Genomic DNA, 23,188 nt, shown 5'->3' on the forward strand with positions numbered 1-23,188 from the left:
CTTAACCCGAAGCACTATTTCTGGGTTAGCCGAGTCTGTAACCTGAAGCGTATGTAACCTGAAATGTATGTAACCCGAGGTACCACTGTATTTATACCTGATAGATTACAGAGAAATCTAAGGCCTGCATCTTCTGCTGGAGATGTGCTGAGCCTGAAGAAACTTCAGATCATATGCTATAGGCTTGTCCTATCAGAATTCCACTCTGCAAATGCTTTGGAAGGCTGACTAGCCAGGAAGCTAGACAATAACTTTATTGTCTCCTTCCAACAAGAACAGAATAGCAACGGGGAAACTCCTGACTCTCCATGCCCCCCCCCCCGCCCCTGGCATACAACTGAGTCCAGTGCCATCAAGTGGCTAAACTATATAATGACACAATTTAGGCTAAATCTACACAGCTACCAAAAAAAAACCTCTCTGAAAACGCTGTGCAGAAAACCGTCGTAAAGCTCACAGTTGAAAATACCACCGAGTTACGATTTCAGCTCTACAGGGCCATTCGGTGTCACAGTGTTATAACGCATTTATAACGCTGCATTTTGACTAATGTAGCTGAATCCCTGGATAGTAGAATAGCGAACAAGCTTTGTTACCGATACAGCCATCATATGTCAAAAACAGTAGCTGTTGCAAGCTGCTTTGAAAGCTAAACACTTTGCCCTCTAGCACTGGAAATCATCAACGCCACACATTTCAAAACCTTGACAGGGAACCTTCTGTGGCTTACAGCGAAATAGCATATAGCTTTTAATTGCTGTGAGGCTAGCACCAATTTCAGCAGGATCTGACCAAAACTCTCAGAGCATGTTTGTTCATTTGTTTTGTATTTCCAGGCATCTCAATTGGCTCATCTCTTCGTCCTTATTTTTTCTTCTACTTTTGCATTTCCTTCTCTCTTACTCTCTCTTTCTCTCTTACTGTGTTTCTAATTCCTCCCAGCTGCTACTTCTTCTGAGTTTGGGTCATGGCAGGATGCTGAGTTAGGTTTTGGGAGGATGGGTGCTGCTGCTGTTTGTTTGCTTTCTGTTAATAAAGCATTGATAAACCCCACACGAACTCCAAAACTACAAAGAGCATTATAGCGCCTTTAAAGACTGTTTTTTAAAAGGATGTTATGGCATGAGCTGTTGTGGGAGAGAGCCAATATTCTTTAAAGCACCCTGGCAATTTTAGATGTAAACCGTAGTTTAGTGTTGCATGCATAAGCTTGCTTCTCCCTTTGTCATCTCCTGGCATGGCTCTTTTCAACCAAACCACAGGGTTGTTTCACTCCACTCACCCTACCTAGAAACCAAGGTTAGGTTTAACAAGGGATGGAAGAAGAATTATAGTATGCAACACTAAACTTTGGTTTTGTGTTAGTTCTGCTTTTGTTGAAAAAGACTAAGGGAAGTTTGGGCCATCACAAAGTGTTAGTAACGTCCAAAAATTTATTTAGTCTTTTACAGCAAAATGAACAAACACAGTTACTTTTCTGAAATTTGTCAGGCTTCAGTTAAGAGTATCCACAAGAGCTGTTGCAGGCTCAATGTTTGCACCTAACTGCGTACTTTCCTGAACCCTGTTATGAATTAGCAATCTGTTTCTTGCTGATCTACGTGCTGTGTCTCTTGCAACGTTTTACTCTTGCATATCTCTAGCTAGCCTGAAAATCCACTACAGAGTGGTGCCCATAGATAAGAAAAAGCTGTGACATGTCTAAATAAGATTTCTTAATTTCCTTAACTCTCGGTTGCTAGGTCAGCAAGCATGTTGAATTATTTTCCCCCCTCCCCATTTTGCAATCGTTTCCGTCTTTCTGACCATTCTAGTAATTTGTTACATTGTTCCACATTACAGGATGAAGGGACGGCCATTCTCCTCTGCTTGAAATTTGATCCATTTTAGCCAAACACTTAAATCTTATTTACTTCAATACTAGAATAACTCAGAGCACAGCTGAATATTCTTCGGCAACCTTTAAATGTCACCTCAGGGCACACAAACTGCTGCAGAATTGCTCAGTCTGATACCACTCAGGCAATGGCAGAAACTCCAAGTCTGTAACATGGTTTCTTACATCACCACTGTTGCTACAGGTCCCCAGAAGGGCAACACCAGAGTTGTTCCAAATGTTCATGAAGTTTGCTATTTTTGATCTGAAAGCTGCCACTTTTTGGAGGATGAAAGGTTCTTAAATAAAGCAAAAAAACTGCTCATCTGCTCATTTTCCCTTGCCTATTTACAGTTCCCATGATCTGCTTGAGTGCCATTTCCCCCCCTGTTGAAAACTAGTGTCCTCATTGCATGGTCCTCAGCTGTAGAGTCCATAATGAAAACAGAATCATAGAATTGTAGGCAGTGCTATCTTTCTAGAAAAAGCAGCACTGGAACTCATCAGGAATGCCTCCCTTGTTCTCTTATAATGGCAACAGCGCCCACCTGAGAGGGGCTGGAACTGACTTCCAGCTGAAAAAAGCCCCAGTTGTAAGGTTAGAATGGATTCTGAGCGTTGTCTAGTCCAATCGCCTGAAATGCAGGAATCACAGTCACATGACTGTGTCATAGTTTGCATAGCCAGTCAGTTTGGACTACATGATTAAATCATCAGGGGCAATAAATATTTTCAGTTGATAGCTGCATTCTTTTCTGAAAACCTTCCAAGGAGTAGATATCAGGGCTGGGAAGAGTCCCAGGTAGAATCATCGAATCATAGAGCTGGAAGAGACCACAAGGGCCTGGAGAGACTTCTGAAGCTCATATAAAGAGGGCTGGAAGGCCACATTCAACCCCCAGCCTGAGGTTCCACATCACAGAATTGTAGAGTTGAAAGGGACCCCAAGGGTCATCGGTCTTGAAAGACCTACATTGGTACGTTTCTGAGCACAATTCAAAGTGTTGGTGCTGACCTTTAAAGCCCTAAACGGCCCCAGCCCAGTATACCTGAAGGAGTGTCTCCACCCTCATCGTTCAGCCTGGACACTGAGGTCCAGCACCGAAGGCCTTCTAGTGATTCCCTCACTGTGAGAAGTGAGGTTACAGGGAACCAGGCAGAGGGCCTTCTCAGTAGTGGCGCCCACCCTGTGAAACACCCTCCCACCAGATGTCAAAGAGAACAACAACTACCAGACTTTTAGAAATCATCTGAAGGCAGCCCTTTTTTAGGGAAGCTTTTAATGTTTTATTTTAATATTTTGTTGGAGGCTGCCCAGAGTGGCTGGGGAGGCCCAGCCAGATGGGCACGGTATAAATAATGAATTTTATTATTATTATTATTATTATTATTATTATTATTATTATTATTATCTAGTCCAGTCCCCTGTAATGCAGGAATCACAGCTACAGAATCCCAGAGAGATGGCCATGGAGATTAAAACCTCCAAAATGAAGCACCCACCACTTTTCAAGGTGGTCCATTCCATTATCTCTGCTCTTCATGTCAGAAAGTTCTTCCTGATGTTTAGTTGGAATCTCATGTCTTGTAACGTGAATCCATCGGATCAGAACCTGCCCTCGGGAGAAGCAGAAAACAAGCTTTCTCTATCTTCCAGATATCCAGATGGCTATCATATCACCTCTCAGTCTCCTCTTCTCCAGGCTAAACATGCCCAGCTCCTTCAACCTCTCCTCATAAGGCTTGGTTTCCAGACCCTTGATTTTCTCGGTTGCCCTCCTCTTCACACACTTGTCAATATCCTTCTTAACCTGAGGTGCCCAGAATCTCTGGCCTAAAAGTTGTGGTGGCACTGGCAAATAAACAGACAAACCCAAATACTGATAAAATCTAACACTGCATACTAGACAGGAGCTGTGCATGTTTATTGTAGAGCAATTGCATGCAGATGTCTTGTATTTGTTTACCACTAGGTATTTCATCTGGGCCAAATTCAAACCACTAGGAATCATAGAATAGAATCATAGAATCATAGGGTTGGAAGAGACCACAAGGGCCCTCGAGTCCAACCCAAAAAAATATGGAATGCTTCACGAATTTGCGTGTCATCCTTGCGCATCCATTGCGCAAGAATCCTCCATTTGCAGATCAGCAGATTAGAGAATTTTGCAGCAGTGCTTAATAAAGAGAATAAGTACAGGGAACAAGGGGGAGGGGTGTGGCAGCTGAGCCCTCTCTCCTATCTCTGCTTTTGAAACAGATCACAACCGACGAGAGGAGCTTCAGAAGCACATTTAGGCAGGGATGTCTTGGCTGTAGTAAGGAGACTTTTGAAAACTAAATTGCTGAGATAATGAACATGATTCAAGATGCTCATTAACACATACCTATGGGAAATGTTCCGCTGCTCTGCTGTTGCAGTACTACCAACCTTGCAGTGAAAGCAGAGGGAGGAGGCAAAGGCAGGCGCCTGGAATCCCAGCAAAAGCAAACTGCAAAGGCATTTTGCTCTCTGTGGGTTTTGCAACACACCACGTCTGCATTAATAACAGTGTTGTGGGGCCGGCATGTCATTTGAATGTTTAGTTAATCTCGTGGGCATATTGGAGAAACAACCATGCAAGGGTTTTCCCCGCTAAACCAGCTACCGTTCACCCCCTTTTGGAAAACCACTGTTACACATCGGAACAGGAGGGGAAAGTTATTATTCTTGTCAAACTCCAGTTGTGCATGGCAGTGTAAACCAGATTGTATCAGCGGTTTTTCGCGGCTAAGCCAGCATTTAAGGGCTAAGGAGTCATTGAGATTTTGAATTAAAGTCAGAGTTCCAGTATAAGCGCTGGAAATTACAGGGGTAGGAAAAGGCACATGCCTGTCTCCGGAGTATATAATTAGAGGTTTAGAGTAATCACACTCTCACTCGGAGCAGCACTTTGCAGATATCCATTTCAAGCCACTGGGGTGGAGCGTGTCCCCCTCCCCACCGTCCCTTATGCTATCTAGGAGTCGCTGTAGTTATTCACTGCAGTTTTAAGTAACGAAAGACGTTTAATGGATTGCCCTTGCTTTCTAGGGATAAACAACCCTTTGAGTGGTTTCCAGGCTAGCTCCACGCCTCTTAGAGTGGAAAGTCCTAGGGAGGGAAGGCAATGTCATGCGATTATGCTTATTCTGTCAGCAAAAAACATTTCTGCTTGCCTGATGGGGATGGTGTGCTGTTCTAGGGGTTCACCTGACTCCCACCAAGAGCTGATGGGGGGCACAAAAGAGGGAAAGTGGGAGCTCCACTGCGTTAGCAGTGCTGGCTCCCACTAGTGCAACTGCTTGGTCAAATCTGTCCCATAGAATCCAAAGACACCTCTGGAGAGGTGATTTCTGCAAGGGATGTAGCCAGCATGGCTGAGCTACCAGAGGGAGAGAGGAGCGACTGGGCTCCCATTCCAGTTCCCCCAGTTCAAGGCTCCTGCTGTCATACAAGCGTTTGGCTTGAGGAAGCATTGTTCAGTAATTTAGACCAGGGATAGGAGAACCCTTTTCACCCTGAAGACCACATTAACCTTCTAAGCAACCTACTGGAAGCCAAACGCCAGTGGCATAGTCTCCAACTTCCCTGAAAACGGAGGGACTGTCACGAAAACCCTTAAAGCATCAGAGCTTCTCACTGTGTCACGCAGAGTCATTAATTCTGAAGTGGCTCTTCAGCAGTGTTTCAGCGAGTTACTGGAAGTTCAGATCCACACATTCCTCTAACACATATCTTAGACCTATGCCTCCCACTCCCTCCGCCTTGCCCACTCAATATGGCCCCACTTCCTGTAGATCTGGGTCCTAAGAAAGTCCCTAAGAAAATGTTTCACCATTTTGCTGCTCTTCAGTCAGTCGGTTGCTGCATCTGTCCTGGCCTGTCCTGGCCTCAGAAGAGGAGTAGGCACTGGGAGGGAGGGGCACTGGAAGTTGAAGAATGGCCGAAGCTCCAGGACCACAAGGCACTGAGGTCTGTGCTGGAGGCAGAGCTGGGTGCCTGCCAGAGCCATCTGCAATGGGAGAAGAAGCTGCACCTCAAAGCCCAGGCCAGAGTCATGTTTAGCCTGGAGAAGAGGAGGTTAAGGGGTGATATGATAGCCATGTTCAAATATATAAAAGGATGTCACATAGAGGAGGGAGAAAGGTTGTTTTCTGCTGCTCCAGAGAAGCGGACACGGAGCAATGGATCCAAACTACAAGAAAGAAGATTCCACCTGAACATTAGGAAGAACTTCCTGACAGTAAGAGCTGTTCGACAGTGGAATTTGCTGCCAAGGAGTGTGGTGGAGTCTCCTTCTTTGGAGGTCTTTAAGCAGAGGCTTGACAACCATATGTCAGGAGTGCTCTGATGGTGTTTCCTGCTTGGCAGGGGGTTGGACTCGATGGCCCTTGTGGTCTCTTCCAACTCTATGATTCTATGAGTCCCTATTTCCATTGGAGGCATGTTGGAGGATACAGAGTGGTGGACAAGGCCACAGATTAAAGTAGGCAGAGTGAGGCATGTGAATGTTACCTTCATGCAGTGAAGCTACTTTTGACACACATTTCTCTCTAACCTCCATCCAAGCAATCAAGGACTATTACTAGAGTTGAAGGACACATTACAGACAGGCAAAAAACTCTCAAGGAAGGTACCCATGAGGGAAGGCAGGGCCCGTGAAGAATGTGGCATGGCGATAGGGTGTGTGGCTGGGGGGAGTCCTGGAGGGCCACATTACACATACACACAAACACCAGGATAAGGGGACAACAGAGGACGAGATGGTTGGACAATGTTCTCGAAGCTACCAGCATGAGTTTGACCAAACTGTGGGAGGCAGTGGAAGAAAGGAGTGCCTGGCGTGCTCTGGTCCATGGGGTCACGAAGAGTCGGACACAACCAAACAACAACAACAAACAGGGCTGCCTTCAGATGTCTTCTAAAAGTCTGCTAGTTGTTGTTCTCTTTTTCATCTTGTGGGAGGGCGTTCCACAGGGCGGGTGCCACTACTGAGAAGGCCCTCTGCCTGGTTCCCTGTAACTTGGCTTCTCACAGCAAGGGAACCGCCAGAAGGCCCTTGGCACTGGACCTCAGTGTCCGGGCAGAATGATGGGGGTGGAGATGCTCCTTCAGGTATACTGGGCCAAGGCCGTTTAGGACTTTAAAGGTCAGCACCAACACTTTGAATTGTGCTCAGAAACATACTGGGAGCCCGTGTAGGTCTTTCAAGACCGGTGTTCTGTGGTCTTGGCAGTCGCCCTCAGTCACCAGCCTAGCTGCCGCATTCTGGATTAGTTGTAGTTTCCAAGTCACCTTCAAAGGTAGCCCCACATAGAGTGCATTGCAGTAGTCCAAGTGGGAGATAACCAGAGCATGCACCACTCTAGTGAGACAGTCAGTGGGTAGGTAGGGTCTCAGCCTGCTTACCAGCCTGCTTGTGCCGTAGAACCCCCTACTGCCCACCTAGAATCCTGAATCCTGAATCACCCACTAGTGGGCGGTAGGGAGCAGGCTGACAACCCCTGGTTTAGACCATGCAGGTTTGCTAGATCTGTGCTGAGAGGATTATGGGTTTGAATCCCATGGACTCTTTCATAGAGGGGAAACAGATCCTGTTCAGAAGGAAAGCCACTGCATAGCAGAATGTTTATTCTGTCAGGTCCAGTTCCTGGGCATCTTGAGGTTTTAAAAGATGGCAGCAAGGCTAAGGTAGAAACTAGTCTTACCACCTCCTCCCTGAAAACTGTAGTATATTTTTGTGTTCTGTAGTCCGCAGCATGCACAATATGTTGTGGGAAAAGCTGCTTTGTTTTCATTTTATCGCTCTGCACTTTCTTAGCAACATATAAAAAAGCATATGTTACATGAGTGCAAAATGTACAGCATTCCCCGGGGAGTGTGTTGCATATAAGAACATACAAAGAACATATATGGTTCAGGCCATATGGGCAGTGTGTGGATCGGTAAATTAACGGTAAATTAGATCAGAGGCTCCACCTGGCACTGCTGTGTTTCATAACATCAAAGGTTAAACATCCCTGTTTAAACACTGGAAGAAAATATTTAATTGGATGTACCTGTGAAGGAAAACCATGTTTCTGAAAACCAAGGATATCTAAGACCTTCTGCCTGCCCTTTACATTTCCCTCTCCTTTGTAAATAATGCTGATCTGTCATAGTCTGCTGGCAAGAAGCTGAGTCGCCAATTCAGAGTTAATTAAAATGTGAAACCTGGGACTCTAGAATTATATGATTTAATGTTTTGCAGTGGCAGCTTGGCAGTTTGCAGGACCTTAGAACTGAGCTTTGTGGCACTTTGGCTTAGCAGAATGATAGGAACGTAAGAAGACCCTACTGGATCAGGCCAATGGTCCATCTGGTTCTGCATTCTGTTCTCACAGTGGCCAGCCAGATGCCTGTGGCAAACACAAGAGCAGGACCCGAGCACAAGAGTGCTCTTTCTACTTGTGAATCCTAGGAACTGGTGCTCAGAAGCATATTGCCTCCAGCAGTGGCTGTCGAACCTAGCCACTGTTGCTAGTAGCAGCTGATAGCCCTGTTTTTCGTAATTTGTGATCTAATCTTAGGTCTTGTGAGGTCTTGCAAACATACTTGGTTCTAGTACAGGCAGGAAGCTATGCTTTTAGGAAGCATGTTTTAACTGGCAACAACATTGTTAAAACTGTGCACATGATAAGAAAGTGTGGATGTGGTTTAAAATTTTGATATCTTTTTTATATTTTTAATCTGTTGTCATGTGTGCCTAGTCTGTAGGATGAGCAGGCAGGGTTATAAATTTTAAATGAAAGGAGCCAAAAGGCAATCAAAAGCAAAGACTGTCCGTCCACCAGTGCCCTATAGCTGAACCATGCAATATTGATCATAGTGTACCCCCAAGCACAGAACAGATGCATTATGGAAATGTGCTTACACAGAGCAGATGAATACCCAGTCTTGCGTGTATGTTAGTGTTTATTTAATATTTACACTGTTTTCAAGCTGTGCTTTACATGTGGCGATCAGCCATTCCCTTTCTTGCTGCTCCGTTGGCCTGGCCTGACGTGCTCTCAACAAGGATCCCACGACTGGGCAAAGGGGCAGGATGGGGATAGGGAGCAAGACAGGCTAGTGGTTGCAGCACCATGGACAGCTACAAGCAAGCAGCTCAGGGTAAACTGAAGGCTTTATGCATCTGACACCATGTTGCACCTCCCAGGGTCAGGCTCTTCTCACATCCCCTGGAACTGGCCACTGGACTTCCCATTTCTGAGAGTTCTTCCAGGTGTGTTACCTGCAAAATTGCCAGGTTGGCATGAGGGTGTGGACATTAGCAACAGGTAGGATGGTGGAGAGCACAGTGTTGTGTGGTGTATAGTGGCAGAAGCATCAGAGTGGCTGTGATGCCATGTACCACAATGCTCCAAGCTCTCCACACCTCCACCTCTTCCTCTCAGGCAATGACCTGAAGTGTTGCGATGCCAAGGGGGCAACAGAGCCCAATGCACACTGTGTCACCAGCTGCTATTTGATGCAGGTGCCTGGTGTAGAAGGGCCTGGCTCATCAGTGGGTATGGGCTCCACAGGTCCTGCCTTGTGTGTCCCAGGCTTAAAGAGACCCTGGTGGACTGGGTTTGGACTGCTGCCAGGTAGTCCTCTGATGCTTCGGACTTAAATCTATTATAATGGACTTGTTATGGGCAGCCCCACCACCCAAGATGCAAATGGTGGCTAATGGATTCAGAGTCTTCTCCACAGTGACACATTCTTTGGAAGAACCTCTTTCAGAGAGGTCAAGTTAATCCTTTCCCTCTCTGTGCACAGGAGGAGGGTGAAAACGTACCTCCATTTGCTCCCTTGAAATGTATATTGGTTACCCTTGCTTTATTTATGCAGTTGTTCCCATCTGTGCCACTGCTGTTTTCGCAGGTTGTAGGGGTGTGCAAGAAACCCATTTTATTTTATTTTTCTGCTTTTTAAAAAGTTTCATTTGTTTCATTTCCATTTCTTGAAATTGCATTCACACATTCAGTCATTAGTTGATTGGTTTCCCCAGATCCATTGATTGAAGCAGGAGACTCAGTCATTCCTCTGTGTCTTATTTTCCCAAAGCAATGGCATGGAGTGTAAAGGCACGGTATCAGCACTCTGGATCATCAGATATGTCCAGTTTCAGGTCTAGTTTTATAAGCAAACAAACATGAATGGGAAAACTTTATACAACACATTCATCTTTAATGCAAATTCCCTTTAATTGATTTCTATAACAATGATTGAAGAAAGCTCCACCCCCCCATATGTTGTGCTTTTGAAAAGTGTGCACTGTTATTAAACCTTTTTATTTTCTTGTAATCATTGTTCCTTCTGTGATTAAAAGTCATTTTGGGAACATGGATCTGTCCTACAAGCGGGATATAAAAGCTAATAATAATATTTTTTATTTATACCCCACCCTCCCCAGCCAGAGCCGGGCTCAGGGTGGTTAACACCAATAAATTTACAGTAAAAACATAATAGGAAAAAAACCCAATTTAAAATACAGGTTAAAATGCAATTTAAAATGCAGCCTCATTTTAAAAGTGGCCCATAGATCAAAACCATAAGGGGAGGGAAACATAAGGGTCAGACTGTGTCCAAACCAAAGGCCAGGCAGAACAGCTCTGTGGAAAGATGTCAAGTCCCACAGGGCCCTAGTTTCTTGTGACAGAGTGTTCCACCAAGTTGGGGCCAGTACTGAAAAGGCCCTGGCCCTAGTTGCGACCAATCTAACCTTGCGACCTGCAACCTCCAAAATGTTGTCATGTGTGGACCTTAAGGTCCTCCGCAGGACATACCAGGAGAGGTGGTCCCATAGGTACGTGGGTCCTAGGCTGCATAGGGCATAGAAGAAGGTTGTTAGTGACAGTTGTGCATTTTTTCTCCATTGTTAACAAAAAAAAACTGAACACCTTGTGTTTTATTCCTAAACAGGTACCATTTCCGTCAACACTATGCGCACGCCATATACTGCACCTGGAGAGAGTGAGATCTTGGACCTAGACGACGACTTGTACCTTGGAGGCTTGCCAGAAAACAAAGCAGGCCTCGTCTTTCCAACAGAGGTCTGGACAGCGCTTCTCAATTATGGTTATGTGGGCTGCATTCGGGACCTGTTTATCGATGGCCAAAGCAAAGACATCCGCCAAATGGCAGAAATCCAGAGCACCTCTGGGGTGAAACCCTCGTGTTCGAGAGAAACAGCAAAGCCGTGCTTGAGTAATCCCTGCAGGAACAGTGGAGCTTGCAGGGACGGCTGGAATAGATACGTCTGTGATTGTTCCGGTACAGGCTATCTGGGCAGATCGTGTGAGAGAGGTAGGCCCATTCATTTACCCATTTGGTTAGAACATGGATTCCCTTTTCCTTCACAGATGACTTCAAAACTGCTGAGGGTCTTGATACTGATTGGCAGGTGAGAAACTAGCAGTGTGATGTAGCAGCAGCTACCACTACTGTGTTGTGTTGTGAAGGCTAATGTAGAATTGAGGTTAAGGGAATGGGTGGGAAGGCCCTGGTTTACATCTCAGAGAACCAACATGCACACCAGGGGTTGACAACCTTCTCCGGCCCAGTGGGCAAGTTTGGAATGTTGAGGATGCCATGAGTGCCAGTCACACAATGGCTGCTCTGGGGGGGTGGCGTAATGACTGCCACAGCTCAAAACACAGAAAAGGACAGCTGCACAATGGTTTGGTCACTTCTTTCACCTGATCAGATACGTAGCAAGGTCAGGTGGTACCCAGCACAATTTTTTTTTGTCACACCCTCCCCACACACATCGACAGCTCAGGGTAGGCTTGAAAGAGACACCTCACAGGATTCTTGGGGTGTGTGCAGTTTAAATGAGTTCACAGCCTGAAGTGACGGACATGAGGCAGGAGTTGATAATGCAGGTGAGCTGTGCACAGCTGCCGGCCAGCTCTGTGGAGGCTCCTTTTATTGACACAAATATGCAAACCCAGGCAGATACATTTTGGGCTGTGACCTTTACACATCTTCCGGTCCCAAGATAGTGGGGTGGTACAAAGTTATTTTGGCACCTGTTTCCACTCCATCATTTTCCCCTTGCACAGTGTATGACCAAGGAGACAAAAGGTCTCAGAGACAAAGGTTACAGACAGCGCACCGCAGACTACTGAGACCGCAAAAGGTTAGACAGAGGGCACGATGTTCAGACAGCTGTGGCTTTGTCTGTGAGGGGTGTGTGCCCCGCACCCCAAGGTCACAAGTGCAGGCAGACTGAGGCTGCCTGCGGGTGGGGAGATTCCTCCCTCCGGACCCAGCAATCAGCCCTACAGCAGCCAAAGAAAGGCAGAGAAGCAGCATCACCCTAAACATGCCCCGTTTGCTGGGTTGCACATGGTCTCTTTGGAGACCCTACTCAGGGCCGGAAAGAACGCCCTGTCTCTAGTGCAATGGAGCCTCTGGGAATACAAAGGCTGAGGCCCCCGCTCTCCCATTTCCCTGCCCACCTGCCCAAGTCCCTTCTCGCTGCCTTACTCCATGCTGGCACCCTCTGTTCCCATGGCAAAACAAAACAAACTCCTCCTCTTCCTTCGTCTTTCTTTCTCAACCCCATCTAAAGTACTGATCCAGCCAAGATCCACTCATTGCATCCTGGAGAGCACGTGCCACCTCTGGATGCAAATAATTTGGGGAATCGAGGACTTTTTTGCCCTCTCCCAGGGATCTTTTGTCATTCTTTGCTGTGGCTCTGTCCCTATAGGAAGCTCAACCTTGCCAGGCTAAGCTGAAAGGATTCCGGAGGGCAAACCCCATCCCTCTCCTCAATCCCAAGTTAGGAGTTGGGGACCAGCTGGTCATCCAGCAGCCAAGAAGCGTGATTTGTAGCAGCCCCAAAGACTTCTCCCCCAACAACCCACTGCCTTTTCAACCACCCAGTGCAGCCCTTGTGAAAGGGTGGAGTTAGCTGCATGGGCTCCCAGAGTGGTGGCCATGCTGTGCACCCGGGGCAGCAGGGTGAGCCCCGCATGGTGTGCCACCCCCACCGCCCTCCCTTCCTATGCCCCTGCACCTGATCCGTGAGTAAAAGGCACTTACATCAACCTTCACCATGCTGGCTGCCAGTCACCCACAGAGAGAAGCTCTTCTGTGCTCAGAACAGATAGGAAGGTGGGTGCCCAATCTTGGCATCTTGTGAAATGTGGGCATATTTACAGGGATGTGTTCAGTGTATGAGCGGCTGAGCCGGTGCAAATAGGAGCTGAGCAGGAAGAAGAAATAGCCTCTCACGTACTGTGGATTTTTTTGAGGGAATCTTTGCCTAGACCTTTCATGGGCACCATAGGAGCAGGCAGAATGGAACCCACAATTCTTATTCTTCTTCTCTGGCGATCACTCATAGCCATGTAAGATTGCCTTCCATGAACATGGTCTTAGCAGCGAGTCCGTAAGTGACTGCGAAGGCCAATTCTGGATCCACACCTCCTTCCACAGTGGGGACACTGGTTTCTGGGCAGGAGTTTGTGAGGGTTTGCCAAGCGTGCCTTCTTCTTACCACGTTTCTCCCTTTCATCCTGCGTTTGACCATCTTCAGAGCCCATGACACTTTTGGTAAAGGCTGTTCTCCAACTGGAGCACTCATAGGCCAGTGTTTCCCAGTTGTCGGTGTTTAGACTACACTTTTTAAGATTTGCCTTGAGAGAGTCTTTAAACCTCTTTTGCTGACCACCAGCATTATGTTTTCCATTTTAAAGTTTGGAATAGGGTAGTTGTTTTGGAAGAGAATAATCAGGCATCTGAACAACTTGACCAGTCCAACGAAGTTGATGTTGGAACCCACAAGTACCATGTTGGTGACCCCTGGCATAATGACTAAGAAACTGAGGAATGAATCAGAACGTTCAATTTCGCTCTTTTCTGATCCTTTCCCCACATCCTACAATATCCTTTTTGAGGTGAGGTGACCAAACTTATACACAGCAATCCAAATATGGTCACACCACACATGTCATTGCAATATCAGCAGTTTTAATTTCAGTCCCTTAACAAAAGCTTTGTCAAAACAACAACAACCCACCTTCCTTATAAGCTTAGCACTAGTTAAGACCGAGCCTTCCATTTGTGCTGCTGTAAATGAAATGTTATTCTGTGAAGGGAGTCCTTGTTTCTTATTTTAGAAGATGCAAGCCTTTGGCAGAAATCAAGTTATTTTTGATGCCTCCAGATTGTTCCTATTACTGTTGGACTGCGGCTGGCAGAGGGGGCCTAACTAGACTGTCAGATGAATTACAAAACTCTTCAGTTAAATATGCATGGTGTACCACCCTGTGGCAAAATCCTGCTATTACATATGGGACATTTTCCTCCTCACTGCTTAAAGAGTGCAGCATTATGAAAAGAGAAAGAGAAGGAGGGAGAGATAGAAACCTACAGTTTTTGAAATCAAAAAGAACTAGGGAATATTTTTACATATCCCAGCCACTGGAGAAAGGAACAAGCATATGCAAATCTACTATAAAAAAAAACACACAAACCCCACCACCATTCTCTGCAAGTTTAATAGCATGCTTTAGCAAAAGGATTTTCAGTAAGTATCTTTGACAGGGCATGGAATTTCTTTCTGTTTACGTTGTTTGTCATCCCTCGCAACGTATGGTTTGGGCATTTTCCCCAATATAATTTTCTGGAACACGGACCCTCCTCTGCTGGGACCGATACTAATATGATGTACTCACAGTGTTATCTGGCTGCTTGTCCTGCAGAAATCAGTTGTGTGTTTATTCAGCTTCTGGAGTATTATACGCTACCCAAGGGTTTTCCCTATCTTGGGGGGTGGGGAGGGAAAGGAACAGATTTTCAAAGCATTGCTTCGCCTCCTTCCAGTAATAGTTGAATCCCAAACGGTCATGCATTAATATGATTACAGCGTTTGGGATTCCGTAAGCTACAGCAAAGGCAGTGCTTGCCACACAGAACTATTATTGCTCTTACCCATGTGCGGTTGCTGATAAACCGTTCTCGTTTGCCAGTAGACACGACAATTAAATTGTTGTTCATGCCAGTCAAAAAGGAAGCAATTTTTTTGGGGGGGTGTGGAAAAAAAAGATGTTCACATCAGCAAACAAAGCCACTTCAGGGAGCATGTGGGGTGTGGGGGACTATGCTGGTTTGAATCACAAATTTTAGAACAATGTACCATATTTTTCGCCCTATAGGACGCACCGTCCCATAAGGCGCACCTAGTTTTTTGGGGGGAAAATAAAGGGGGAAAAATTATTTTCCCCCCAGGCGCGGGGCTGGGGCGGGGGAGGCCCGAGCTTCCCCCGACCCCAGTCCCCAAACAGGCAGCTCTCTGCAAGCCGTGGGAGCCCAGCGCTGGCTCCCGCTGCTTGCGGAGAGGTCCGTGAAGCCTGGACGCACTGATCTCAGCGCACGCAGGCTTCAGCACGCAGGCAACTCTCCGCAAGCAGTGGGAACGCTCCCGCTGCTTGCGGAGAGGTCCGCGAAGCCTGGAGAGCGAGAGGGGTCGGTGCGCACAGACCCCTCTCGCTCTCCAGGCTTCAGCGAAAGCCTGCATTCGCCCCATAGGACGCACACACACAGGGGCGCCGACTTATAAAAAATATTGGGGGGGCCCATACCGACTTATAAAAAATATTGGGGGGGCCCAATACCTCCAAACCGCTGCTGCTGGGGGAACGAAAGGGGCGAGCCCCGGGCTGCCCCGACTTTAAGTGAACCTGTGAGGTTGGCTGCCACCGTGGGCGGTGAATATTAATGATGTATCATTTTTGTGCTTCATGCTGTGGCCACAGACATGTGATCTGATGGTGAATTTGGGGTGACCCAATGCAAAAATCCTGAGAATCCCTGTGGATCCATGTTTTGTAACCACGTTTTTGCACCATTGCAGCCCCAGGCAACAGTGGGTGTGTGATTTTGGGGGGGCAGGCTGTAGCCATGGACATGCTATGTGATCTGATGGTGAATTTGGGGTGACCCAATGCAAAGATCCTGAGGATCCCTGTGGATCCATGTTTTGTAACCACGTTTTTGCACCATTGCAGCCCCAGGCAACAGTGGGTGTGTGATTTGGGGGGGGGGCAGGCTGTAGCCATGGACATGCTATGTGATCTGATGGTGAATTTGGGGTGACCCAATGCAAAGATCCTGAGGATCCATGTGGATCCATGCTTTTTAACCACATTTTTGCACCACTGCAGCCCCAGGCAACAGTGGGTGCGTGATTTTGGGGGGGCAGGCTGTAGCCATGGACATGCTATGTGATCTGATGGTGAATTTGGGGTGACCCAATGCAAAGATCCTGAGGATCCATGTGGATCCATGCTTTTAAACCACATTTTAAAAGCATGGATCCACATGCACATCCTACCCACTAAAGGAGGTTGCAGGATCTGAAACACCACAAGTAAAAGGCCAAAAACCTGAAAATGATTAAAAATTTTAAAAATGGCGTGGCACCTAAAAGTAGGCATTGGTGGCATCTGGTGTGCTTCCCTGGGGAGATCATTCCGCAAGTGAGGAGCCACCACGGAAAAGGCCTGTTCTGTGCACCTCCCTTGGAGAGAGCACACAGAGAAGATCGTCAGATGATGAACACTGGGTTTGGGTGAGTTAATGTGGGGAGAGACGACATGTGAGGCATTGGGGTCCTGAGCCGCAAATGCAACCTTTAAACACTGAGGCCCAATTTAGTCACTGTAACTTTCCCGCCTGTGATTTCATTTCAGCTGAAATGAAATACAGGAAATGAAATATGTGTTCATTCACACACTCATTTGCTCATGACCTGAAGTGGCGCCACAGGGATCTCCTGCTTGTCAAAGAATCAACCCTCGGATTGCTCTCTCCTTCGTTTTTCATGGAAATGGGGAGGGAGCTAGCATTCCCTCATCGTACACAAATACAAGGAGCATGAAATAGCAAAGGGTTGGGGTGGGGGGTTTATGTCTCATAGTTCTGTATCTTTGGGGTCACTCATGCCCCCAAATTCACTGGTGGGTTGAATAGCAGCAGTGTCACTTTATGCACAACTATTCAGAAATTAGTCCCATTGAGATCAGTGGAGCTTTCTTCCAGGAAAACATGAACAGGATTGCAGGCTTAACCTGAAGTGTTCCATGCTTATTTTGCCACTGTAAGCCGGAGCTGATTATGCCAAAAGTAAAAAACATCAGGATAATCGCTGGATGGGTTTAATTTGTTTGTGGCAGCTGTAGCAGATGGCAGGACAGATGTCATGGCAATATAATTTGGCTTTTCTCTTTGATTTTTATTGGGGCTTGTGGTACGTGATTGCCTTTCGGCAGTGCCTTTTGCAGGTGTATGTTTTCAGCCAGGCAACAACAACAGCAGCAAAAAAGATAAATGTGCAAGATGACATTTATCAACAGAAATTATATTTGGGGGGGGGGGAGGCGGAGATGCTAGGATGCATGATTTTTCAGGGTTTCATATCTTGCATTTACTGTCAGTAAGCAGATGCTCAGGGGTGGGGGTTATTGGTTTTTTTTTTTTTGTTTTGATTATGTATTTTGTGGTTTTATATTCTGATTTTATCCTGTAAACCGCCCTGAGACCTGTGGGTATAGGGCAGTATATACTACTACTACTACTACTACTACTACTACTAATAATAATAATAATAATAATCCAGCTAAGAATATAAAGTCCAAATGTTTTAAGCTGCACCACTTAGTTATATTTCAGCAAGTTTTAAAAAAAATCATTGATTAAAGGTATTGCATATTAAATATACAGAGGATGCCATCTTATACTGGAGCATCCTGTTTCTCCATGTAGTCCAATACTGACTACTCTGACTGGCAGCAGCCATCCAGTGTCTTGGGCTGGCAGTCTTTCCTATTATCTCCTACCCAAGCTTTTTTAAAACAACAACAACAACAACCTGGAGTAGACCAGGATTGAACTGAGAGTTTTCTTCATGAGCTTCTTCACAGAGTCTCTTCCTCTTGAGCAGAGATTGCATAGCCTATTGGGATTTGGCTAAAGAGTCCCATCAGCAGAAGCCCGCACATGCACTGCCATATGAACAATGTGGCTCCCCTGCCTGTACGGCCCATGAAATTGGCTCCTGGGGATTGGGCGACACCCACCCAGAGCACAGTTCAAAGTTTGAGTTAGCACTTTGTTGGCAAACAAACACCTGAAGGAGCGTCTCCACCCCCATCGTTCAGCTCGGACACTGAGGTCCAGCTCTGAGGGCCTTCTGGCAGCTCCCTCGCTGTGAGCAGTGAGGTTACAGGGAACCAGGCAGAGGGCCTTCTCGGTGGTGGCGCCCGCCCTGTGAAATGTCCTCCCATCAGATGTCAAAGAGATAAACAACTACCTAACATTCAGAAGACATCTGAAGGCAGCCCTGTTCAGGGAAGTTTTTAATATTTAATGCTGTATTGTTTTTAACACTTGATTGGGAGCAGCCCAGAGTGGCTGGGGAAACTCAGCCAGATGGACGGGGTATAAATACTAAATTATTATTATTATTATTATTATTATTATTATTATTATTATTATAAACAAAACAATCTCCACAGACTTGGCTGAATGCCAGGCCTAATGACGACTGGCCCCATGGATCAGTTGCCAAGACTGGAAGTCCCCACCTCCTCACAGCCATCTTAAGTCTCCTCCTCTCCAGGGCTTTCCCAAGCAATCAGAGACTGTGCCTTTCAGCCAACCTCTCCTCCACCCTTTTCATGCTTCTACTGGTTCTGGGAGACAAGGGGGAGAGGAGCTTGTTGCAGCAGAAAAGGGAGACACTTGCGACTCTTCATCAGCCTGTCTCATCTCTGCCTCTTGACCTCCCTCCCCTCCCTCCCCTGCTTCAGCTTCTGCCTCTGATTCTGCACTTCTCTCTGTCACAGACTCCCCCAGCTCACTAAGTCCTGTTGCTTCTTCAGCTTCCGACACCTTCTCCTCCCAGTCTTCTCCCTCTGAACACTCATCGTTGTCCCACCACCACTCCCCAGGCTCTGAGCCTTCTTCCCCAGCTGGTTCCTCCCACCATTCCTCTGCATCCAACCAGTCCATTACACTGTGGAAGAGTGGGGATTATTCCCTCTGGCAGGCCGAAATGCCTGGGCTGATGGAACATTCAACACATTGCAGCATTGCCTTCCTCAGGTAGTGCCAGAGCTGTGAGTTGGAATGTGCCCGGCTCAAACCCTACCACTGAACTCACCCAGTTGCTTTGAGCCAGCCACTGCTTTATGCTCTCAGGGCCGGCTCTGCCATGAGACAGAATGAGGCAGCTGTCTCAGGTGACAGATTCTGAGGGGTGGAAAGGGGCTAGAAAGGTGGGCCATAGCTAGCTTGCTGCCCTAGCATGGTTGGTGCTGGTCTTGACCTTTAAAGCCCTTTGTGGCTTAGGGCCCTCGTATTTACGGGACTGCCTCTCCTGGTATGCCCCACAGAGGACCTTAAGGTCCATGAATAACCATAGTTTAGAGGTCCCAGGCCCTAAGGAAGTCAGACTATCCTCCACCAGCGCCAGGGCCTTTTCAGTGATGGCTCCGACCTGGTGGAATGCTCTGTCCCATGAGACTAGGGCCCTTCAAGATTTAACCTCCTCCCGTCGGGCCTGTAAGACAGAGCTATTCTGCCTGGCCTTTAATTTGAATTCAGCCTGATCTTTTATTTCCCTTCTCTTCCCTCCCCTTACCCTTTTATGAAGATCACCTGCTCTGAGACCCCACAGCTAATTCTCCCCTGGCCTCCTCACTGGCCCAAGTAGGACCAATTCAGCCGCTAGCCCTGGGGATTATCTAATTGAGATCCTGATCTGGCCTTGGTGCCACCGCCTTCTGGCTTTGCTTCGGGGAAGGTAAAGACACAGCCCAAAGCCAAGGACAGCAGCAGCAACTAAACGGCCTCGGTCCATTATACCTGAAGGAGCATCTCCACCCCCATCATTCTGCCCGGATGCTGAGGTCCAGCGCCGAGGGCCTTCTGGCGGTTCCCTCATTGCGAGAAGCAAAGCTACAGGGAACCAGGCAGAGGGCCTTCTCGGTAGTGGCGCCCGCCCTGTGGAATGCCCTTCCAGCAGATGTCAAAGCGATAAACAACTACCTGACATTCAGAAGACATCTTAAGGCAGCCCTGTTCAGGGAAGTTTTTAATGTGTGATATTTTACTGTATTTTTGGTTTTTATGGAAGCCGCCCAGAGTGGCTGGGGAGGCCCAGCCAGATGGGCAGGGTATAAATAAAAAATTATTATTATTATTATTGCAGAACACCCTCTTTTTGCCACACTTTTTGCCACAACCATGCAGACCCTATCTGTCCCTCCCCATGCCTTTTTGCAAAAGCCAACCTTATAGGACCGTTGTAAGGATTATTAAGACCAGTGTTTTTGGTTTTTTTCTGGGGGTACTCAAGGATACGCAGTACAGTCATACCTCAAGTTGAATGTGCTTCGGGTTGAGCGCATTCGAGTTGCGTTCCACGGCAACCCAGAAGTAATGGAGCGCGGTACTTCTGTTGTTGTTTTTTTCAACATAATTTTTATTGATTTGCATGGATCAAAATACAAAACAAAACTATAATATTCCACTTAATGTTTACATAGTTTACAAAGTGACTTCCTTCAACCTTTCCACAAATCATCCGTGTTAATAAAAGCCAATAGTTCTGCATTTCTTCTTTTGTAGTGCCGTTGATCATTCTGGTTCCTCTGTTTTCCTTTAGACAGTACCCTTTGCTTCTTACAGAGCTCCCTTAAAACCATCTAGTGTTATCTGACCATCGCTTAGATTTTCCAGATATTCCGTAAAACTTTCCCAATCTTTTATAAACCTCTGGTCTTTTATATATCTGATTTTCCCTGTCATCTTATCCATCTCCACGTAGTCTAATAATTTTGATCTCCATTCCTCTATTGTCGGCAAACCCTCTAATTTCCAGTTTTTGGCTAACAGGACCCTTGCTGCCGTTGTTGCGTACTGGAACAGCTTATAGTCTTTCCTTTTTATCTCCTTTCCTACCAATCCCAGCAGGAATGCCTCGGGTTTTTTAACAAAAGTATAACTTAAGATTTTCTTTATTTCATTATACACACTCTCCCAAAACCCTTTAACCTTTTGGCATTCCCACCACATATGGTAGAATGTCCCCTCCCTTTCCTTGCACTTCCAGCATTTGTTACAGGATCCGTACATTCTGGCTAGTTTGATGGGAGTCATATATCAGCGGTAAAACATTTTCATTAAATTTTCCTTAAGTGACACACAAGCCGTAAACTTAAGATGTTGTTTCCATAGTTTTTCCCACTCTTCAAAATAGATGTTACGGCCAAAGTCTTTGGCCCAGTGTGTCATTACCGACTTAACTTCCTCGTCAATTAGGTTCCAGTCCAGTAACTGATTGTACATTTTAGACAGAGTTTTTGTATTATTTTCCAGGATCTCAGTTTGGAATCTAGAGTTTTTGTCAACGTATCCTTTATCTTTGAAATCTTTCCTAAACATATCATTTGTCTGGAAGTAATGGAGCCAATCATAAACTTGGTCTTTGACCTGCTCATACGGCCTCATTTTCCACTTTCCTTCCTCTTTCATTAACAGTTGTTCGTATGTGGCCCAGTTAGCCCTCATATTGGTCTTTTTAACGGACATAACTTCTAATGGTGACAGCCAGTGGGGTGTTTTAGGTTCTAGCATGTCTTTGTACCTTTCCCATACCTCAATCAGTGGGCCCCTGAATATGTGGTTTCCGAATTCCTTGTGCGATCTCTTCCGCCCTGGAGCGCGGTACTTCTGGTTTTCGCCGCTCGCGCATGCGCAGGTGCTCAAAATGATGTCACGCGCATGCACGGTAGCTGCGAAACGCAACTCACGCACAGATGCGCCGTTGTGTCTTGCGTTCCATTCGGGATGTGAACGGGGCTCCAGAACGACTCCCATTCACATCCCGAGGTACCACTGTACTGGCACTTTTTTTTCTTTTCCAAATGTTAAAAGTGTGGCACTTTCTGTAACAACTTCATGGGGAGTACCAGCACTTTCCCCCCTCCAAAAAAGCACTGATTAAGACAACGTAGACAAACTCTTCTGGGTAATCTTAAAGTGTTAAACTGGGTAATAGAAAGTGCATTATATTGTTAGTAAGCAAGAATGATCATTCATTGTTACAACAGACTGTGATTTTGTTTTGCTTCCCATTTCCCATTGGACGATAGCCTTATTATTATTAAAACATGCCTTCATCAATTAAGCTGATCCCAAAGCTTTAGGCGGCAACCCCTACTGCACAGAATTAGATCTCAGTAGGGGCCTCCACAGCTTGATACCAGCCAAGCTCAATGCAATCCAGCACCCACAGGAAGCTGCCTATTACTGAGTTAGCTCATTGTTCCATCTAGCTTAGTTTTGCCCACACTGGCTGGCAGTGGCTCTCAAGGATTTCAGGCAGGATTCTTTGCACAAGGCAGTGGATATGGAACGTTTTGCTTGCAAAACAGATGCTCTCCCGCTGAGCTATGGCCCTTCCCCTTGTGTGTGTTCCAAGGGGCCTGGCGTGACAAACTTTGCAAAACAGCAAAACCAGGAGGGTTGTTTTTCTGTGTGTGAGAGCGAGCCTGCTGGGTCATCCTGGCCAATTGGTGAATTTAATGTTGTGCAGAAATGCACAGGATTGTGGGTATTGCTTGTTTATGTTCTTCCGTGCACTAGCAATAAATTTCTCCATTTCACACCAACTGCTGGATAACCCTCTATTATTTACTTTTCAGAGGGACCGTCCTAAAACTTATTGTCCTGGCTCTCTCCCCCTGCCCCCTCCTGCAGCCCCCTAGATACAGCTGCCCCCTGGTGTTGTTTAATAAAGCCATTTCCTCTCTGTGCACGGTTGCATTCCCAGTGCAGAAATGATAGTATAATTCCTTGCCCTAGAGGCTGTGATTCTGCTTAATGAGCAGCGTATTATTAAGCATTTCTTCCAGTTGTTTGGAGCATAAACTTCTGCTCCAGCGGTGTCTAGTGTATACCAGTCTCCTTGGAACAGTAACCAGACTGCAGGGGAGGGCAGAAAAAAAAGAAAAAAATGCTTGTAATGTACATTCCACAATAGGCAACCCAATCAGAAGAGATGCTACCCCAGGAAATAAATGTTCAGAAGTTCAACGACTGCTGCACCAAAATGCCCAACATGTATTGTATCTGAAGAAGTGTGCATGCACACGAAAGCTCATACCAATAACAAACTTAGTTGGTCTCTAAGGTGCTACTGGAAGGATTTTTTTTATTATGTATTGTGTTGCCCCAGCTTCAGT

General features: G+C 46.4%; 1 protein-coding gene across 29 annotated transcripts in view; it reads left to right on the forward strand.

Annotated features, from left to right (window-relative positions):
* NRXN1 (neurexin 1) overlaps nt 1-23,188 on the forward strand; it is a 981,700-nt gene that overhangs the window by 452,998 nt on the left and 505,514 nt on the right. For all 29 annotated transcript variants that reach the window (XM_081903670.1, XM_081903681.1, XM_081903676.1 and 26 more), the window contains one exon: nt 10,848-11,231. In XM_081903670.1, the coding sequence (XP_081759796.1) occupies nt 10,848-11,231 (384 nt within the window). The remainder of the gene's footprint in view (nt 1-10,847; nt 11,232-23,188) is intronic.

This window comes from Podarcis melisellensis (genome assembly GCF_964234715.1).
Source record: "Podarcis melisellensis genome assembly, chromosome: 3".
In the NCBI taxonomy this organism is placed as follows: Eukaryota; Metazoa; Chordata; class Lepidosauria; order Squamata; family Lacertidae; genus Podarcis; species Podarcis melisellensis.